Source organism: Parasteatoda tepidariorum, chromosome 9 (assembly GCF_043381705.1).
Source record: "Parasteatoda tepidariorum isolate YZ-2023 chromosome 9, CAS_Ptep_4.0, whole genome shotgun sequence".
Lineage (NCBI taxonomy): Eukaryota > Metazoa > Arthropoda > Arachnida > Araneae > Theridiidae > Parasteatoda > Parasteatoda tepidariorum.
Genome location: NC_092212.1, coordinates 18,290,418 through 18,313,218, shown reverse-complemented (window position 1 = coordinate 18,313,218; position 22,801 = coordinate 18,290,418). Strand labels below are relative to the sequence as shown.

Genomic DNA, 22,801 nt, shown 5'->3' with positions numbered 1-22,801 from the left:
AGAATCACTTTTATGGAGAGTGGTTCGTAGCTGTGAGAATATTTCTCCATTAAAAGCCATATTATTTTAAACTAAGAAAAGACAAAAATTATCGTATTTTTACTTTCAATTAATTATAACCTTTTTCTAATGTCAAGTAAACCTAAAATTTTGATACTGTTACAAACTTTACTTAGGATATATTTCTAATTTACTCAACAATAAATGTAGGCCATATTTTATTTTCTGAGATGCTTATCTGATTGACTGTGAATTACTGCGAAAATGAATTACTTAAAAAAATTTTACGTTGTTGCGAAGCTGGCCTAACTAGTGGTAGAATAAAGGTCAACACGCAAGATTAAACTCACAAAATTATTATCCAACATACCTTTAATATTAAATGTCAGATTTATCAAAAGAAAAATGTATTGAAAGTTACAAAAACAAAACAGACCACCCTGACTAACTTTTGATCTAATGATCGCATCTTCACGTCCTAGCACTCAATCTTATTGGTTCGAGTGAGTGACCTCAAATATTCTAACTAATTAGGGCAAACGATAGTTTAAGTTACGAAATCAGGCACAAAAACGTGCTTTCTCTGAATAAGCAAAAGATATCGTAACGATATGCATCAATATGCATTGATGATGGTAAATTATTAAAATATTACATGTTACATGTTAAACATTATATACATATTAATAATGTAACATTATATGTTATATACATATTCGCATATATATAAATATATACTGCTCTCTTAGATTAGAATAGTTATAATCTAAATTTTCAATATTATTGTGAACAAAAGGGGGGCAACAGTATTTATTACCTGTGCAAAATCCATTTACATCTCTGTATCCCGAAGGACATGAACAATTTTTTGTACCATCAACATTCAAAGCACACATTGAGTTATCTCCGCAGTAACAATCTATAAATGTGAAGGAAATATGTTAGACGAAATGAAACACAAGTAACACACATGATATATATGCATGTATTAAGCACTTACATTGACATACTCCTATCGAATTCTCTGAATAACCAGTATTACATTCACATTTCAGTTTTTTGCCAGCGTCATCATACACGCATTTACCATGCTTTCCACAATTACATTCTGCAAAAATAAGAACATAAGTAATAAAATTTTTAACCAATTTTAAGAGCCGACAATAACAGTATTATATTAGGGAGTGTCATCCTAACACGAGACCCCTCATTTTCATCAAGAATCTTATCGTTTACAGTCTACGATAAGATAAATGTCTGAAAATTTACTGAGGAATTCTTGCTGAATACACAACTAGAAAGGGATGGAGCTGCTCAACTGTTTCGTTTTCAAAGTAAATACTTGCCTCATATTGAAGAGATCGCTGAAGAGAGTACTATTAGAAGTTCAACAGGTTCTATTGTATTACGTTACGAAGTCTGCTTTGTGTTTGTCCGAGGAATGGGAAAAACGTCTTCGCACGCTTCAGAACTTGTTTTGGTTAACCCTTTGGGGACGGGTGATTCAGAAAAGCATTCGTACAAAATCAGAATCAAGTTGTAATTAAAGAAAAAACGGTAACTTAAATGTAGTCGTTGCTAATTTGACAGACTTACTTTGCTTTTAATTTAATTATTGTTAGTTTAAACATATATATAATCAATGTTAATTCAAAGTATAACTAAATAGTTTTATTTTGAACAAAGGATTGGTGAATTAAATAAATCAAACAATTATTACTCCGCCCACAAATANAAACAAGATTGATTACCAGTTTTATCTTTTTACCCTGGTTGATACGGTTTTATGCTGTCACGTATTTGTGACAGTCGGCCCGAAAGGGTTAAAGTTCAGAGTAGATAAGAAAAAAAATTACGTTTCGGCTTTAGTTCGGATAACTATGCTAGTTACGTCCAAGCCTGAAAGCGGGACGGAAAAGAGAAAATCCTGGTAGAAGAACTATTTCAATATTAGATAATATTCGGGAGGAGTTAATCTATTCTCAACAGTAACAATTCACTGCTAGAAATTTAACACGGCGTAGAAGCAATTCAATATAAAAATTGCACCCGTTAAAAACAATTGGTAGTTATGGATTTTTATTATTCCCGGGAAAAAAATAAAAAAATGAAATTTATTTGTTACCAGTTTTTACTCTTTTCCGTCTCGATATATACCGGCTTTCACCCCTGGTTACGTCCCAAAAGGAAAAGTTGACACGTTGACCTTTCTATCACTCTTTACTTCTCACTTAAGAAAAAATAAAGTTCATTAACTTATGTTTCTGCTGAACAATAGACGAAATGTCTCGTTGTTACATTAATCACTATGTAACCTGTAGGTTCTGGTCCCGCTGAGATTTTGGATGCATCAATGTGATGTTTCTCATAAAATTGGACTATCTGTTACTCAATGAAGGCTTATAAACTAAGTCCACATATGTATGAGCTCACTAAATAACTTATGCGATAATTTAAGTCTAATTTCAGTAAACCTTGTAGTTAGTATCGCACTACATACTATCGCATGTCAGTGATATCGCTAGCATTAGTATCGTAGGGTTGCTAAGAACTGCTTGTTCACAAACTATGCTTTCACAAAACCTCTAAAGTCGTTTTTAAGCAGAGAGCCAAAACTATAATCTAAAGTGCTTGGAGGTTTGTTCTTTTTTCCTTTTTTTTCGTCTATAATTATTATTAAGGATGTTAACTTGTTGACTTTCAGTTATTTTTTACAATTCTTCAATTATAGATTGTAATTCAGTAGTTTGTACTTTAGAATAGACTTTCTGAACTTCTCACAACGGTTGTAAAATCGTTGACGAAGTCTATCAATTAATCCTAAAAAACTGTCTTTTAAAAAATATTTTTAAGAAATAGAATTTAGAAAAGCTTACTTTAACATAATAAATTTTAAATCCTTAAATAAGGACTCAATTTGAAATCCCTTTCCGGCAAACGGAGATAGAGCTACGGATTTTGAAATGTAATGTCTAAAATATATATTTTGAAGATTCAACTATCATATATTATTGTCGATTTCATTGTTGATTTAATCTGATTAAAAAATTTCCTGTTGGGTCCCGTTCTTGAAATAGAAAAGGAAACTGTTTCTGATTACATGAGGTGAAAGTGAGGAGGTTTTTAAAGTGTCTGTAAGACGGCGATACAAAAAGTACCGTACCCACAACCGGCCAGCACAGCGGTGAGGTATATCTTTCATCTAAAGGTGGTCACATTGATTAGAATCACTTTTATGGATCACTTGAGAACCGTGGTGGCTCAGGAGATAGAGCACTCGCCTTCCAGTGAGGTGACCTGGGTTCGAATCCCAGCGAGATCTGATCGATACGAATTCCGCATTCAGCTCGTACCGACCACGGTGCTGGCGTAAAATTCTCTGAGTGGTTGAATGACGTGGGTAAGAGTCCCCTTGCCGTCAGGCTAACCTAAGGAGGTTTTCGTGGCTTCCCTGACCAAATAACACAAATACGGATTAGTTCCTTAAAATACTCCTACATGGAGGTAGATATCTCTCAATACTTGATACAGGAGTTCCTTTGTCTTCTGGGCGGGGTTCAAAATTACAAAGGTACGGAATTGAGCATTGGAAGTGGGAAAATCAATACTGGGTCTGCTGTACAACGACGGTTACAAAATATAAAATAAAATATATCACTTTAGCTAATTAAAACATTTCCCATCATGCCATTTGGAAAAACCTTTCTTGAATTACGCAAAAGTTAGCAACATTGTTATCCCAAGATTTGAAAATAATAAGAAAAGAATTAGTGAAAAAAAAATTCGGAACAATATGAAATGTATTGTTACTGTGCTACCTTATACTTATTTAACTTTTGGTTTAAAAGTGCAAATTTTTAAAAAAAACACCAGATGTTTAAAGAAAAACATTTTTAAATTAGTTTACAAAAGAGTGTACAGCAGAAACGGATAAAATTTAAAATAATATTACAATTTAAAATTCCTGAACCACCACCGAAGGGAATACAATTTAAAAAACTATATAAAAAAGTTTAAAGTAACTGTCTACTCGTTTTAAAGTAACTAAATTAGCCTGGTTAAAAAAATTGTTTTAAAACGAACGTTTTTAAAATTTCAAAATTTAGTTATTCCATTCTATAATATGTTCCATCATTCCTGTATTTCAAAATACATTTGTGAAATGATATCGAACATAAAAAATATCGTTTACTAGGGACAATAAAGTCATTTCAAAAATGTGATTTCTTTTTATAAATTATTAAAAAATATTTATTTTAAATTTTGAAAACTCTGTCACTTTTTAAGAATGATACCAAAAATATAAAAATCAAACTTGGAGATGAATTTTTTGTTACGAGCTAATTTGTGAGGAAAAAGTTTGAAACAAAATGTTGAAAACGAAACAATATACTGATACCTACCAATGCAAGATCCATTGTTTAATTGATAATTATCAGGACAACTACAAATTGGCTTTCCATCTCGTAATTCACAGAAAATATTCTCTCCGCAATCACATTCTGTTTATGCAATAAAAAACATTCTACAATTAAATGAAAATAATCCGGGATAGTTTTATTAGCGAGTACTAATGTTATACATAAAAGTTTATATGCAAAATGTACAAAAAAAAAGAAACTGAAGGATATGAAGATATAACACAAATAACATATGTCTATTTTTAATTAACACAAACACATAGATAACACAAATGTCTATTTTTTAATTATAGTATACGATTAAAAAAAATTTCTAAAACTACGAAGAATCCATAGTAATCGGAGTCTCTGAGGAGTTGACCAAAAATAATTTGAAATCATTCCTGTAAATAATTAATAATAAAAGAGCCTATTGCTTCAAAATAATTTTTAAAAAAATATTTGAGTTTTTTATACGTTGTTTTGAATGAAAAATGTAGAATATGTTACTTGTAGATCTACTAGAAAGTTCCGTTCGCGAAAGTACATGCCTTATTTCACAGTAATTTAAAGAGTTATTTTATTTGCGAGGGTACTTATGCTTTAACTTAACCACTTGGGGACGGGTGATTCAGAAAGCATTCGTGCAAAATCAGAATCAAGTTATAATTAAATAAAAAACGGTAACTTAAATGTAGTCGTTGCTAATTTGACCAACTTACTTTGCTTTTATTTTAATTATTGTTAGTTTAATCATATATATAATTAATGTTAGTTCAAAGTATAACTAAATAGTTTTATTTTGAACAAAGTAATGGTGAATTAAATAAATCAAACAATTATAACTCCTCTCACAAATAAACTGCGAAAGAATTACTTTGATTACCAGTTTTATCTTTTTACACTGATTGATACGGTTTTATGCTGTCACGTAGTATTTGTGACAGTCGGCTCGAAAGGGTTAATAGTAGTATTATTAGCAGTCTGCACAAACGGCTAATATGTGACCCATTTCTCACTTCTGCCGGACAGAACTTAGCATGGGTAAAAAGCACATAATTTCTGAAAGCTTCAGGCATGATTTTTAAAATTCCATCAACAGTTTTGTCTTGCAAAAAAAAACTTCTAAAACATTTGCTGCTAAAAAAGAGATTGTTTTCATAGCATAGAAATGTTTCCATTATTTTAATCAATCCCTGTATTATTTTATCAACCTTTATTACAATGTGGTGCGCAATATTTCAAATATTACTTTTTTGATTTTGTCTTACTGTGGCATTCATTTTTGTATTGTTTCGCTCCTTTCAAGCAAGTACATCTGACGAACCCATTCCATGAATATTCACATTTTTTAGATAGTTCACCACAGTTACAATCTGAAAGACAATTAAAAAAATAATTATTATTATCGTCTTTAAAACAATGGATGATACGTAATACTTTTTCGGAAAAAGAAGTATATAACGCAATTTTTTAAACAAATGCAATTTAAAGTAATTTTTATGTCATTAATTCTATCACGAAATAATTTTACAGTTGCTTTAACTATCAAATAATCCTTTGCTACAAAATTTTATTTTATCAATTAAAATTTATAATTTTAAATCATGACTAAATTATTCATTCTTAAAAACTGTTAAGCGGAGGCGAACCGGGTTCGAATCCCAGTCTATGCGAATTCCGCATCCGGCTTACACCAACCACAGTGTTGACGTGAAATATTCTCATTGGTAGACGGATCATGAGTCCCCTGCCGTCAGGCTAACTGTGAGAGGATCTCGTGGTCTTCCTCTCCATGTAACGCAAGCGTGGGTTAGCTCCATCAAAAAGTTCTCCACAAAGGCAAATTTCTCCCATTACTTGATCCAGGATTTACCTTGTCTTCTGGATTGGGTTCAAAATTACGAGGCTACGGAGTTGAACATTAGTAGTCGTAAACTCAAAATTGGATCTCATGTTCAACAGTGGTTATAAAATAAAATGGAGGAAAGTGCTAAGACTCCTGTTTAAATCTCTAAATTGAGAAAAAACAGCATCTGAATTGAAAGAACAAAAATGATTTTTAAAAAATCTGTTTCTTGATTACAGGCTTAATAAAAGAAAATTTCGATGAAATTTTTGGTTCGGAATATTACAAAACATAAGTGCACAACATATTAATCTATTAATTATGCAGTCTCTTTTGCACATTTATAATTAATTCTTCAGATTTAAAAGACTTTTTTTTTACTATTCATGTAGCTATACTATTATATTTTACTGTTTTTTTAGTTTACCATTTGTTCACCTATATTGTAAGATATTGTGCAATTCTACATACTTACACTCGCAAATCTGTGTTTTTGGATTATATTTATAGTTTTCCTTGCAGAAGCACGTTTTCACACCGCCGTAGAAATCACATTTTGTCCACGTTTCAGGTTTTCCACACTTGCATTCTGAAATTATTTTTCTTAATTTAATATATAACATTATATTATTAACTTATTACGAGGCTCAGATGAATCGCATTTTTAATGTTATCATTCAATATCATAAACAGTCTAAAAAAATTTAAGTTTTGGAAATTTTGACTAAAATATTTATTGGATTATCGTTCAACAAAAAGATTTAATTAATAACTTCACCTGATTATAATCAGCAGCTAGGTATTTGCCATCGAAGGCGGCACCAACCAATTCATTCACAAGTGTCGAACTTAAACAGTGAACGTTTTTAAGTTTTGATAATATCTAGGAAGACGATATTAGTGAAGGGGCCGGGGTAGCCTGGTTGGTAGGGCACTTGGCCCATGTCCAAGAGATCGTGGGTTCGATCCCAGTCGGCCGAACACTCCCCGTGTAGTAAATGGTGACTGATGTACGTTAAATATGTCGAGTAGCAAAGTCCTCCATGTTACCATAACAAATCAATACCTCTGGGGGTAATGATCCAGGAGTTTCCTTCTCATCTGAATTGGTTCAAAAATACAAATCTACGGAGTTGAGCATTAGTAGTCGTAAACCCAAAATTGTGTCGGCTGTTCAACGACGGATATAAGATATTAGTGAAGAGGAAGAAATTAATTGAACAATCGAGTACTTGAAACTCGAGAAGAAGTGAAGTGATTTATACCAACCTCGTGACTTAAATCAGATTTAATTGGATGCCTGCAAGCGACGTCATGCGTGTTTGTCGAACCTGATTGGTTTCTGAATCGAAAAACCTCATGATTTAAGTACGATGACATCACTTACAATTGTCCAATTCAGTAGAGCTGAACTCTTAAAATTGCTAATGGTAGTTTTCCCATTCATTGCGTTAAGTAGTTCTTGAAGTACAGCAATATAATACTGGAATTTAGGTAAAAATACAAGTAAAGTCTGCATAACAAGCTCTATTTACATACCGGTGGATCGTATTAAACATTGAATAAAAAGACTGTATAAGTAAAAAAGTACATATTCTAAACAAGATACGTTTTCTTTTTTACGGAGGTAAAATGCATGTAATGGTGCGTAAATGTATAATGTGTTTTTTGTTCAGCATTTCATTTAGAATTAAAAATAGTATATCAAAAACAGTGCTAATACAGCTGTGACTGTCGAACGTTAAATCGAAAATAACAATCTTAACATTTCTTTCGACATTTGACGCATAAAAATTGCTCAAAATTCATACTCATTCCAAAATATAAGGTATGAAAGTGTTAGATTTGAATTATATTGCCTAAAAACGAATGAATTGATTTCGAAGTTTTCTTTCACCTTATGGTGAAGCTCACTTCTTGATGAAGGGGTAAAGGGCCACTTCGGAATTACGCACCCCGGCCAACTGGCACCACTGGGACTGATACGGGACGATGTCAAGCTATACATTTTCACTTCGATTGTTTTAATTGCAACTTGAGTATCAATTTTTATTTAAAAATTTCCTACGTGTTAAGCATTCCTTGAGTCTTATAACACAACGATTTAAATGTATCAATGTAGTAGCATATTATCTTATTAAGGAGTTTCAATTGAAATAATATATCATTCAACTAGGTCCAACTGTAAAGACAATAGGAAGCTTAAAGATAATTTGGACAAAATTTAAAAAATAAAATTGAATATTGGTATTTTAATAAATCAATGATTTAAGTTGTACTCTTTTTTTTAAAAAAAAAAAAGAAAAGAAAAAACAATAGCAACTTTTAAATTTTAGTCAATAGTACAGAGATAAAAATAATTTTAAAACTTCTGAAGGAGCCAGGATGGCTCAAGGGATAGAGGATTCGCAATCCAATGAGGTGAGCCTGGTACAAATACCTGCGAGGGCTGGGCGATACGAATCCGTCAGCCATTCGCATCCGCCTTGCACCGAAAACAGTACTGATGCAAAATATCCTCAGAGGTAGACGACTCATGACGCCCGGTGGCTGAGTGGTAGCCCCTCGCGCTCCCGTGCCACTGGTCCTGGGTTCGATCCTCGGGCCGGGCAGCATGTAAACTCTCTTTACACGCATAGTATCCCCAAGAGATTTTGAGCGCGCTGATTGGCTTTATCGACAACGCCATCTGTTACGTCTTTTTGTAGCTCCTTCCTAATAACATTTCTCCGTAGTGTGTTCCCAAAAAGTAAACCAATCATAAATCAGTTCCAGTATATTTCTCATACTAATTTAATTACAAATGTTGAAGTTTTGTTCAAAAAATTAAACAGCGCCATTAATTGTATTTTAATAATAACACATTTATTTAAATCTAATTTGCTTTAAATTTTATTATAATATTTTTTAATGTTAAAGTTATGAATTTTAGGTATATACAAGGTAAACAATCATGTTTTGCTAAAACATCAAATTAGTATAATATTAATTATCAAACATAAATTAAAGTTTTATTAGCTAGCTTTTATGTANAAACATCAAATTAGTATAATAATATTTATTAAACATAAATTAAAGTTTCATTAGTTAGCTTTTATGTAATATATATATATATATATATAAGAATTGATTAATATTCAAATTGAATAGCATTGTGAATATGAACTTAAAAATTAAAATCTCTAACTTAAATTTATTAGGTACGATTGCAGAACCACTCAGTTAAGTTTGAATTTATTATATGAAATTTCAAAATGTATATAAATAAATTTTTAAAATTATGTTTGATTATTTGAAAAAGATTTTATCATATCTTAGAGGAAAATATTCTGAAATGTTAAAAAAATGTAATCATAATTCAGCAAAAAATTGTAGAATTTTTTGAAAAACTTCTTTTACATTTCTCCTGCGGCACTTTCATAAACGCACTGTGGTGACAAACAAATAATTTCCTGCAATTAAATAATAAAAAAGATATTTACAATCCAATAGAAATGTACTGGAATTAAAAGAGGGAATTTTTTGTAAATTTATTCTTTAATTACTCATGATATTAATGTAATGGACAATTCATAATCATTAACTTTTATTTTGATGGAAATTATGCAATTAAAAATTAATAAAATAAGCATCTTTAAAGACAATTACTTAATTTCTTAGATGTCAATTAATAGTTTTTCGGTATTATAAAACATTTAACAAATAAAAAAAATCATTAAAAATAAGTTATAAATAGGTAGGCATAATGCAGATATCTTAGTTTTAATTTATAATAATAGATGGCACCACTAATAGATTTTAAATTAAAAATTTTATAATTTAATTTTAGTAATCCGCAATAAATAAATAAATATTAATTTAATTCAATGAACATTAATTTAATTAAATAAATATCAAGTGAAAACTATTCAGTGTTCATTTTATAGTGAGTATAAGAATTAAGCAAGGCAATTAAATTGGATTTCAATGTTATTCAATAAATTAGAGGGATATTAGCTTCATAAGAATTTCTGCATGTAATAATCATAAATTTAACGAAAAAAGCATTTCCCATGAAAATTAAATACAAACAAATATTTTTCCATGACGTTTGGAAGTTCTAAAATTCCATTTCGTATTGGTAGGTTCCCCTAATTCCATTACCCACTTGTTGCAATTGTCAAAATTTAGAACATTGCTTCTAAGGGTAATGGTATTTGAGGAAATATTTTTTGCTTCATTTTTAAATGAAGGCAGTTTCTCTTGAAAAAACTGACATTTCAAGTTTGTACACAAAAGCTAGAGTATAGAAATCACTGTATGATGAAAATAACAAGCATGGCAGAATGAAATAGCCATACATCACAGATGGCGTTGCCGAGAAAGCCAATCAGCGCGCTCAAAATCTCTTGGGGATACTATGTGTGTAAAGAGAGTTTACATGAGGCCGGGCAAGGTTGACTCAGTCTTTCATCCCTTCAGTTTGTCGATAAATGAGTACCAAGCATGCTTGGGAACTAAAAATTGGGTGTTTCGTTTTTGGTTGACCACCTGACCGGAACATCTGCTCCTGCACCCCAGAACTAAAGGTCAAGAAAACTGAGATGAGCACAGTAGGCCTTGGCCCTCTATGGGCAGTCATGCCACTGGGTTTAGCTTTAGATAGACGAATCATGGGCTAGAGTCCCCTTGCCGTCAGGTTAACTATGGGAACTTTTGGTGGCTTTCCTCTCCATGTTAAGCAAATGCAGGTTGGCTCCATCAAAAAGAGCTCCATGAAGGCAAATTTCTTTCAATATTGAATCCAGGAGTTCTCTTGTCTTCTGGATTGGGTTCAAAATTACAAGGCTCTGGAGTTGAACATTTGTAGTCGTAAGACCGAAATAATTGGGTCGGCTGTTCAACGACGGTTGAAAGTTACTTCCGCAGCCTATGCTGAAATTTCCGAAATGTTACGGTCCTTAGCGTGATTTTGCCCTACTGATCTTAAATTATGATCAAAACTCAACGCGGAAGAAACTATGACAACATCGAGGTTGCCTCTTGAAAATAGTTAAAACTGAAATTATAGTACGTCAGTGCGGGCAATACTAAAGGACTGGTAAAATTGGTTAGTGTATTTGAGGAGAAGGATTTAAGGAATTCGAACATTTAAATACAGTTGTGCTACTCACTACGCTTGGTTATCATTAAAGTTTATATGATGTAAAAGATAATTTTGAAAGGTATCCAAGCTGTTCGCCAAAAGGCAACTAATTTGATAGTAAAATGGTAAAAGAGTTATGTTTACCTTTGCAAGCATTACTTTTATCTTCATATACTTCACCTTTTTTTGGACATTCACAATAAGCGTTTAATTTTTTAACATCATACTTGCACTTGGCAGGAGCATCAGATTTGCAGCAACAATAGAGTCCTCTAACTTTAGCATACTCTTCATACAAAAAAGAGTTCCAGCAAGTCACGTGTATTTTTTCGCAAAAAGTTCCTCTCGTTCTTGGAGGGCATGTGCAAATTCCATTATGGCACGTTCCTCCATTTTCGCATATTTTTGATTCATTACACATTTCTAAAATGAAAAGAAAAATGAATTAAAATGATTGAATGAGAATTAAAAAGTCTTGAAAATAGCTAAGAAGCAACTAAGTGTTAATAACTTCCTTAATTTTCAATAAATTACAATGGGGGACAGTTTTATTTTTATTTTCTGTAGCATGAAATTCTTAAACGGATCTTAGAAATTATAGCCTGACTTATTTCAAATCTGCACTGATCTCTCTACATATTACAGATTTTATTTAATTTACTGATTTCAGAAGTTTTGTATGATATTTTAAGTATCCCTCAAGTGATTACTACTTCTCTGTCACGAAAGGAGTGGTAGGAAGAAGGCTATAACACATTTCAGTATATGATAAGATACGTTAAGGACATATTGCTTTGCCTTCAGTGGAAAGGAGCTTTCAAGTTGTATATCTATGAACATAAACCTATAAGCTATTTATAAACTTGTACATTCAGACAAAATATTAAACTAAATAATGCTAAATAAACTAAGTAAACTAAGTAATACTAAATAAATTGAGTAAACTAAGTGAGACTAAATAAATTTAAAATATATCTTTGAAAAAATCAGTAGCGTACGGAATAAAATAAACTTCAGATTTGAAACCCCCACACCAGAACTGGGTAAAATCTGGTATTTCTAAAAAGGAAACAGAAAATTTGTTTCCCAGTGTTATTAGTAATGTATTTTCACAATGCTTTTATACGATTCCTTTCGGGAATGGAAAAGAAATTTGATTTAGCCGATTATAAGAAAAAACAGCTTATAAATTATATTCTATTTTTAGGAAATTAACAGCAATTACTGTGTAATGTTCTTTAAATATTATTTATTTAAATTTTTTCAATCAAAATGCGATCACAACTATAAATTGGGAAAACATTACAGAATTTACGTTTCAAAATTTTTTTTGTCTTAAATCTTTTTAAAATAACAAATAATTAAAAAAAAGAGAAAGCGATAGAATAAAAAGATGCTTTTGGACTACTATTAAGATCAGCTCCTTTAATCTAGCTGCCAGGGCTCGAAAAATTCAAATTTTTTACATGCATTGAAGAATATATTATTCAACAAAATACAAGTCCGAACATCTTAATAAAAAGTATTTACAAGGAAAAAGAAATACACAGATAAGCAAAATTTTTATTTTAATTTAATAAAAAACTAAATTGAATAGAGTTTAGTGACGGCACTGAACTAACAGATCTTATCACCGAATAATTCTTCTAATTCCTCCAGCTGGTAGTTGACAGTAGTTTTTCAATTTGTCAGTTATAAAAGAATCTTTGTAAATATTTTATATTATTTTATTTCATGTAATCTTGAATATAACTTTTTTCCTAAAAATACTTATTTCAAGTCCTAAGTACTTGGAAATTTAGGATGCATTTTTCCAATTAAAATATTTAACCAAAGAATAGAAAGTAATAAAACATTTCACCGAGGAATAGAAAGAATTACATGTGCATACTTCATTTATTCCAGGAACATATCCGTCTTCGCAAGTGCAGACTTTCAAGCCATTTATAAATTCAGTTTTCGTTGAGTGGTTACCGCAAAGATTCTCTGAAAAAAAAAAACCTTATTCTAATACGAAAATAAAAGCATAGCAATACATAAATAAAGTTCTTGATCGTCAATTGATTCAGCCATAAGACATTTTTGTTTATATGCCGTCATTACATCTGTTCACATCTTAGATTGCTTCGAACTTTTATGGAAAGGCATCCATATTTCCCCCCTACTGGTTATTGATTTCATGCTTGTCATTGGATTCACAGACCTGGTCTGACCAGACTGGAGATTAGTAACAACAGTTCTTGTTCGTTATAAGGACATGTTTCATTATATGAAGATCACCCAACAACTCAAATGCTTGATGAATTGTAGCACCACAAATTTGTAAAAGATGCTGTGAAAACTCATTTCAACCTAGAAATAGTGCTTGCAATTACAGTTTATGCCCAGCAATTCTCCATGAGAACTTACCACTAGGTTCAAAAATGGTCAGGCAATGGGCAACGCCTGCTATAACTGAAAGCCTCCTAACGGTGCCTTACAAATAGTCCGATCAGATCACTCTGAAGGTATACTAGTTTTCGAAAGAGAAATTTATTCAAAAATTTAGCAAAAATAAGAAAGTAGTAGCGAATATATGAGTAAAAAATTTTTTAATTTAGGAATATGATTAGTTTTATTTATGAATATGATTATTTGTGAATATGATTTATGAATATGATTAGTTTGATTTATGAATATGATTAGTTTGATTTATGAATATGATTAGTTTAATTTATGAATCTGATTAGTTTGATTTATGAATCTGATTAGTTTGATTTATGAATATGATTAGTTTGATTTATGAATATGATTAGTTCTGATTTGCTCGTTCAGCGCTATAAATTCAATTCTCAAATACATATAATAAATTTCTCTCAAATACTTTTAAAACAGTAATTGGGTATATGCGCACAACTGGTTAACCTTTTAAAAAGTCTGCGCAGATTACTTATAAAAAACCGTTTGGAGGCTTTCTGATGTAGGAGGTGATGCTGTTTGTATGGGTGCAGACTCTTTTTCCTGTGAAAAGACTGCATCCAAGAGGAAACAAGAATCCTTCAGAATTCATTCACGAATGCATTTTCTTACAAATAGTTTGCATAAATGCACGTGAATGCAGAAAGGGAAGTCTTAAAAGTTGTTCTAATCTCTGAAAACATTGTAAGTGTTACGAACTGCAACCGTAACTCCTTATGCTGTCGAACTGCAACCGTAACTCCTTACGCAGAGAGAGATATGTATATGTATTCAGGCAAGGAAGTCGAACTTTCTCATCATCACTGAACTTGTAGACATTTCATTCATATTTCATTTTCATCGTCATGATTTGTTAATTAGAACAATAAAATGTTCTATTGTTATTCAAATTGGCTGTCGTCATTAGATATTTATCATTAGGTATATTGAAGCCAACCCCGGACCCATATATATATAAAAGGTTGGTCGTACTGTTTATACATATAGAACATAGCAAGGTAAGTGATACCTTTCAATGATTCATTTTTGGAAGTTCGTAGTGGGACCTTCAATCAAAAGTAACAGTAAGAGTTGTCCTGCCAAAATACAAAAAAAAAATAATTTTGGGAAATGGGGGCAAAGAGTAGGATATTGTATCACACGATGAAATAATTTATTGGATTGCATCGCCTGAAGAACATACGGGTTGTGATGGATTGCAAGCAATGGGATATCATTTATGGAATAGTGCAACTTGATGACAGCCAAAGCAACGAAGAACATATCCAAGGCTCTTCAAAACGTATAAAAATTTAAGTCATTAAAAGTAAACAAGGTATATAAGGTCGATTAGCTTTTAATATTTGGACATAGCTTATAATGCACGTTTAAGAAAATTGATACAACTTGACATTCGCGTTTAAAACACAGTTCGAAATGTGTGTTCAAGAAAAAAGGAGACTGATCAGCAAAATTCGTGTACCAGAAAATGGATGCAACTCAAAATGCTTGTGTAAAAAAAAGACAGATAAAATTCGCGATTAAGAAAAAAATATATCGCTGATAAACTCATTAATGCCCAGTCCAAAACGTGATCTTTAATTAAAAGAAAAACACTTATATGAACAAGTTGAGCATATATTTGTTGAGTGCAAGTTGATACTTTTCTCTACTATTTATCATTTTAGCACATTCTACTACTTAACACTTCCTGAAAAATCAATGCGCAACCAAATAACTTCAGATCGAAATACAAATGATGTTTTCATTGTTATCTCATGGTAAGGATATTTATTTTAGTTTTGGTAAAACAAATTTTAAAAACTAGTCACTTGCTATACCAATTTTTATTTTTTTTAATGTAACCATCCTTATGTAAGGTACAAATAGGTTAAGATAATAGACACCGCATTTGATCCCGTTTATGAAACAGCTACTTCAGCAATTGCATTTTAAAAAAGATTAACTGGAAATACAAATAAATATGCAACTCACAAATCTATACGTTGCCCAAAGTAAAATGAAACAGACAAGACTTCATAACTTTAATATAAAGTTTTAATAATAATGGAGTAGAAGGCAATCCAACTGTTTCAAAAGAATCACTTATAGATGCTACTTTGCTCCGCTTTTTAAAAAATATTGTCCAATTAATATCGAAATTTAAGTAATTTTTTTAAAGTTCTTTGCCACCACTTCATATTATAAATTCAAATTATCACATAAACAGATAACTAACTCATAACTTATCACTAACATAACTAAATGTATATGTTTTATTAGTGCTACGATTCCACCAACAGGCGTTGCGATTGTAGCTAATAGATCAAAATTAAATTACTTTTCTATATCGTAATTGTGTTACCCTTTGTTTTAACTGTGTTCAAAACTCATGATGAAAACTTATGAGGACTTGAGCAATAATATGACTATGTAATTATTATTTTTAATTCGTTACCAATTTACTAAAACTCTTGCAGAAAGCGAAGTAATTGCCATCCCTGTTAATATCATACCAACCGACAACTACGGTATTTGCGTAGATTCAAAAGATATTTTTCTTATTCATATTAACCTCTAAGAGACGGGTGAGTCATATATCATACCTGCCAACTTTTAATCCCTTCCATTATCATTTTTCCCAGTGGTATTAAAATGGAATTAAAACTTCAATTTTAAGCAAACAAATACGTTGTATTGGAGAAAACTTAAGTTGACAACCATGCTAGTAACGCATATTAATACAAGTGCTTCATTTTTGTAAGAATAGTGGTGATCAAAATCATTTAAAAATTAAGTTTATAAAAGAAAAAATAGTATATATTTACTACCACTTTAAATATGAAAATAAAATCTTCGGGAAAATCTAGAAGAGTTATGGCGACAATCTGGGTGTGGGCACACAGGGTAGTGACACAGGGTGGCGACAATCTCGGTAAAAAAGAGTAAACTGGTAGCCAAACCATTTTTATAGCAGTTTATTTGTGGGCGGGGTAATAATAGTGTTCTTTATTTATGCCACCAAGACTTTGTTCAAATTAAAAATTATAGAGTTACTCTTTTAACAAACATCGATTGGATTGTATTAGATTTAAAGTGAACGCAAAAATAAGGTGTTCGAAGTAGCAATACCCAAACTTAAGCTGCCGCTTTTTATTTTTTTCCCATCCTATTTCCGATTCGACATGAATATATTTATGACTCATCTGCCCCGAAAAAGTTAAAGGTAATGTCTTAATCTTTTAAAGAATTTTGACCATCACTATAAGGAAATCATCTCAAAAAGCAGTTTTGATCATCACTTCTGTAACTATGTAAATCATTTTAAAAAATTATTGAAATAATTTAACAAAAAATCTTAATTCTTAAATTCTGATAAAAATTTCATAAAAGTTTAAAAATTTGCATTAGTTCTCGAGCACAAGAAAAAATATTTGCTCAAAAGTTCATTTTATATCATGTGATTAAGATTTTTAGGGAATACTTTTTGTATGCCAGTATGTACCAAAGCCAATGTCTACCAGCCAATATGTACCAAGACAGAAAGCACCAAAAACAGATTAACTACAAAACTAGCATTTTTTTCGAGAAACATTAAATTTCTGTACTTACCGAGATTTTTTTACAATTACAGCATAAATATAAAACTGTTTCATCTTAAGAAAAAGTAAGTTATATGAAGAATGGATGGAAATGATAAGGATGACCAACGAACAAATTGAAACAACAACGAAAGTGCTCCAGAATTGCTCGCAACTCAAAACTCAACTTATGGAAACTCAAGATGCAGGCCAGAATTTAGAACAGAAAAGCGAAATGACAACCGATGCAGAAAATACAGCTAAAAATAATGCAGAGCCCACTCCAAAAGATCGGAAAAAGCAAAAGCAAAACTACGTTAAAATATCTAAAGAAAATTCCTTCACGACTACAAATAGCAGCCCTCCATTACTACTAGATGTCGCCACTTCCTTGCAACTTTCTGAAACCAATGTAGATCCTGACTTAGCCCAACCCAAGGAGGATTACCATGCAACTGCAGCTCCACCCTCAACTCCAGAAATAGATCTACCAATCATGCACATTAAAGTTCTAGTCCGTGGACTTCCAGTTGGCACCAATACAGAACATATCTCCCTTGAATTGGCCAAGACAGGCTTTATAACACAAAAAGTCATACAGTTTAAGAGAAAAGTGGGCGAGGCCTATCGGCTCCTCCCACTTTTTCTCACAATATTGATCAAAACAGATCAAAATCAGCAAATCTACTCAGTTACCGATATTTGTGACCTTCCCGTGAAAATTGAAAGATTCCGTGGCGGGAATAGCCCAATCCAATGTTACAACTGCCAGAATTTCGGCCACACTCAGCGAACGTGCAAATCTCAACCAAGATGTCTTAAATGTGCCGCCGACCACCGTTCCTTTCAGTGCCATAAAGACAAAACTACACCACCCAAATGCTGCAACTGTGGTGAGGCACACACCGCCAACTTCACGGGATGCAGCACCCCCCAACTATAACTCCACCAACAACGGCAGGTCAAGCCCATAGACTTGTCTCAATCATCAAAGAATTAAAAGAACTATTAAAAAACAGTCCTACAAGTCCTACAACTACTTCAAGCAATCATGCGTGAGTCCACTCCAGATTAAAGCCACTTTGACTAAACCTGAACTCTTTTTCGAACTTTTGATAATATCTCTAGTACTACGCATATTTATATACTTAAATGTTTATCACACTAGATGGCGCCACTATGGCTTAGAAAAATTTATGTTGAATCTTCATAATTTATAATTTTCATAATTATTATTTATAATCTTCATAATTTTCCCGATCATGTGTATACATGTTATCATCAATTTTTTATGCTCAATTTCAACTGCAATTTATGTAATATCACAGATAAAGCTTGTATCTCATGTATATCGACCTAATCATGGCTGTATTCACTTCTTTTTTAAAGGCAATTTATGTAAATCGTCGATTAAATTGTACAAATTTCTAATCATGATTATTTTTATGTTACCACACTGTTACATAAATCAAAATGTTATATTCACTGTAATAATATTTTTGAGATGAATGGGTTAGGGGCAGCTGCGTGGTCTAGGCACCCAGTTGTTTAAATAAAGCAAGCAAGAAAAAGTAAGATGCCAGGGCTTTGGACATTCTCAACGTAGCTGCACAAAAGATGCTAGATGTATGAAGCCCCGAGAACACACTGCGAACTTTACTGGGTGCGAGGCAGTACAGGGATACGAACAGGGATACTACTCCAACTTGCAGTGCTCATCGGCTTGTTAGCCTCATCAAAGAACTTCAAGAATTGATGAAAGATCAAGAAGTGCTAAACCTGGTCACGACTTTAATCTAGGGGAATACCCCTTCCAATTGATGTTCTACTGCCTGCAACTCATGCCTCACCTCATTAAGGGCTTAATCTGAACTTTAAGCTTAGAACTTTGAATCACATATGACCTTTTAGCTTTATGTTTCAACAGAATCGACGAATCTGTTAGAAGCGCTTCGCGCTTAATGCCGAGATTTCACTCATATCCAACATCCAGCATTAAGAAAAAGTAGACGTATTAATATTTCATGATGAAAGTGATAGGGAACGCTGGTCGTGGTCCGTGTCAGATGTGAGTAGACCGTTTGATGCTTCTTCGACGCTGATGCCATGCTGCTCTAGAATGCCGATAACTGATGCTGGTCATGCTCTACTGATGTCCTCTTCTCCCTTGCGATGCCAGTCATGCTGAATTGATACTGATTATCCTGAATGTTACAAGGTGAGTGATACAGATTTTGATCTCGTCAAGTTCCTGAGTCGGGAGAGATAATACTGACAATTTTGTTTTTTCAAGTCATGCCGTATCATAAAACAGCTCGTGGTAGAAAGGTCTCACTCTCTGGTCTTAATTCACCGTCGCATTGCAAAGAATCCATGTCATTAGAAGAAATCATTGCTACTTGTGAGATTTCAAAAAGATATTTTCCATCAGTTGAACATATTGACGTTTTACACTCAGTTTGATACAGAGGAGCTGATTCGTTTAGATAAATTGCTTAGCAAACTGCTCATTCAAATAAGATCAAGTTGCCCTGGAGACTTTGAATACTCATACTTCCTAAAACTGACAAATGCAGCTTATCACGTCAGATAGAAGAGGAAAAACTTTCAAGCAGAAGAAAATAAGGAGATGAATAAAAAATCCATTCAAGTCGAATCAATAATGACTGAAACTAATCCAAGCACTGGCGACACAACCATGGAAAATAAAGATGAAAACCTGAATACAACACCAAATACAGAAACTGACACGGACATCAATATTAACAATAATACAGAACCACCAGCAAAGAAGAAGTCAACAGCGCTTTTAACAAGATTATCACGAGTCCTATAAATTTATAATAGTGGTACTAAATTACGAATTTAGATTTTCAAAAACTACTTCATCGTGTAGTAGTTTGAATAAAAAGAGATCCCCTGAAAAGTCAAATATACCCAGTCACTCCGATCCCGATGTTCGAGACTTTGCCCCGTAATGATTATGCTTGGGGGATAAAAAAGTTTTAAAAATAAATATGAAATCCATAGATTGCTTGTTAATTAGGGTTAAACATTGGTTAAAAAGAAGCAATTTTTGCTCCAGAGATGCCAACTTGCTCCGGAGAGCCAATATATATTTTAAAGTGGTAGATTATCAATTGTGATTCTTGATTTAATATATTCAATTTGGTAGATTTTTATTCACCACTATTTCTAAACAATTCGTAAGCGTGGTAATTATGCCATGCTATACCTTTTTAAAAGCAAACAAAAACAGTCCAATGTTTTCAAAATTTTACTTTGTGGTTAGTTACCGTTTTTTTAATTATTTTGGCGAGTTGGGGCATCTCTGTATGCTGTATACTTTTCTTAAACACGTATTTTGAGCTGTGTCCACTGTTTTAAAGATGCTTTCTGCTGAGCTGTTTCAATTTTCTTCAATGCCCCTTTCGAGCTGTGTACACTTTCTTAAATACGTTGTTTGAGCTATTTCAGTTTTCTTAAACATCCATTTTGGAACTGTTTCTATTTTTCTTTAACATGCTTTTTGAACTGTTTTAGTTTTCTTAAACACTCTTTTTGAGCTGCATGTGCTTAATAACTTAGTTCCGAAATCACTTTTTTTTTTCTTACCCTGAAAATGTCACTTGATTCATCCATTTTGCTCTTACAGTGTCATTTGGGTTGAAGCAGCTGCTCTGCACGCGCCGCACCTAGTCACGCTAAATATTGGACGTAAGTAACTTTTGTTGCCTTCTCTCTTTTAATTTCTCCGTGAATCATAGTCACCGCGGGTTTCACCTATACCAAATCACGGTCAGACCACCTATCGAATGTGGTGCCATCTATAGCGATATCTATACCTAATGTCTTCTTCCTTTAATTTGAAGTTTCGTGAGCGCACTTAGTGTTACCTGTACTCCCTCGATGACCACTATGGGGTCGGGTGAGGGTTAAGCTACGCTTACAGTGTTATTTATCGTGTTTTATTTTTAAAAAAAATAAGTTACTTTTTACAGATAAAGGTGGTAGCACAATTATTTCATTATTCAGCTACTTTGCGCAAGCATAAGTGTTTCTTATCATTATTTGAAAATTAACACAGTAAATAACTTCAAACTTTATTTGCAAACATAAGAGAGATCTTGCCAGTTTTTTAGAAGGTTAAGCAAGGCATATCTGAAAAAAGTGGCGAATTATTTAACATTACAAATTGTTTAGAAATAGTGGTGGATAAAAATCTACTGAATTGAATTTATTAAACCAAGAATCACAATTAATAAACTACCACTTGAAAATATTTACTCACTGTCTTGAGCAAGTTGGCATTTGTAGATCACTAAATATAGTGTAAACTATGAGTCTTGGCTTATTAATTTTTGGTGGTCGCATCTGCTTTTTTTAACCACTGAAAAGATTTTTTTAACGAATATGATGACCTAATATTATAAAAGTAATTTAATAATTTTCCCTTTGTTTTAAATTTTTAGCGTCAGAATCTTAAAATTTTTTATACATTTAGTTAAAAAAATTCGGCAATTAATATACGTATCTTCCTATTTTCTTTCTGTACAGCTACAAAAAAATGAAAATAACTTACCATCTGCTTCAAGGACAACATTAGAAATATCATAATTATATTCCTTTCTTGAGTTTTCATTTTTAATTTCTATATCGGTATATCTATTTGGCATATTAAGTTCTTTTCCATAGTTTTTTGAAATGCACACCACAACCATGTACAAAACAAAGTAAAATATCTTGCAAGAAATCATGTTTTTCAAAAAAATAAAGTTTTAGCTTGATATATATTTTCGAAACTGAAGTGGGGAAGTTGGACGAAAGGTGTTCATCAAAATGCAGTGTTTAATAGAAAGACTGCAATCAAAGAACAAAGGGTTTTATCAGAATGGTTTTTTTTATCTCAGTTTATATCTTTAAATCAAAGATAAAGAAAAAACAGTTATTGAAAATATTTGAGTGTTCTTACCGAGAAAGTTTTTTTTTTTCAATTCAGTTTATTTAGTCTTTTATTTTTAGACTCTCTGGGAAGCTTCTGGTGATTTTTGGTAGATGTCACATGGACAAGTCTCAAATAGATCAGAGTAATTGAAAGCATATAGCCTGCGTGAATACTCTAGAAAATGGCATTCTGAAAAAATTTGATCCCAATGAAACGAATCAACGACAGCAATGAGAAATGATTTGGAAAAGTAAATGATTCATCAGTGAAATATCGGCCTCGAATGTCTTGTAGTTGACATTCCTTCAAAAGTTGTTAGAGGTGGGAGGGAATGCGAGAATTCTTCCACTATGTTCACCAAGCCCTGATGTTAAATGAGTTTAATATAAGAAGGGCGGCAAAATTCTACGCTTTTCATAATAACTCTTACAGATTGATAAATAGTCATATATATTTAAAATTAAA

The 22,801-nt window shown here is 32.1% G+C and overlaps 1 protein-coding gene across 1 annotated transcript in view; it reads right to left on the bottom strand.

The window, feature by feature from the left end:
* The window catches only part of LOC107444635 (protein kinase C-binding protein NELL2-like), a gene marked incomplete at its 3' end in the record, with an annotated part of 23,708 nt that extends 1,442 nt beyond the window's left edge, over positions 1–22,266 (bottom strand). The window contains 8 exon segments of the mRNA XM_043055440.2: positions 818–919; positions 1,001–1,108; positions 4,404–4,502; positions 5,672–5,776; positions 6,725–6,838; positions 11,519–11,797; positions 13,256–13,360; positions 21,974–22,266. Of these exon segments, the coding sequence (XP_042911374.1) occupies positions 818–919; positions 1,001–1,108; positions 4,404–4,502; positions 5,672–5,776; positions 6,725–6,838; positions 11,519–11,795 (805 nt within the window).
* Between the last annotated feature and the right edge of the window lie 535 nt (positions 22,267–22,801).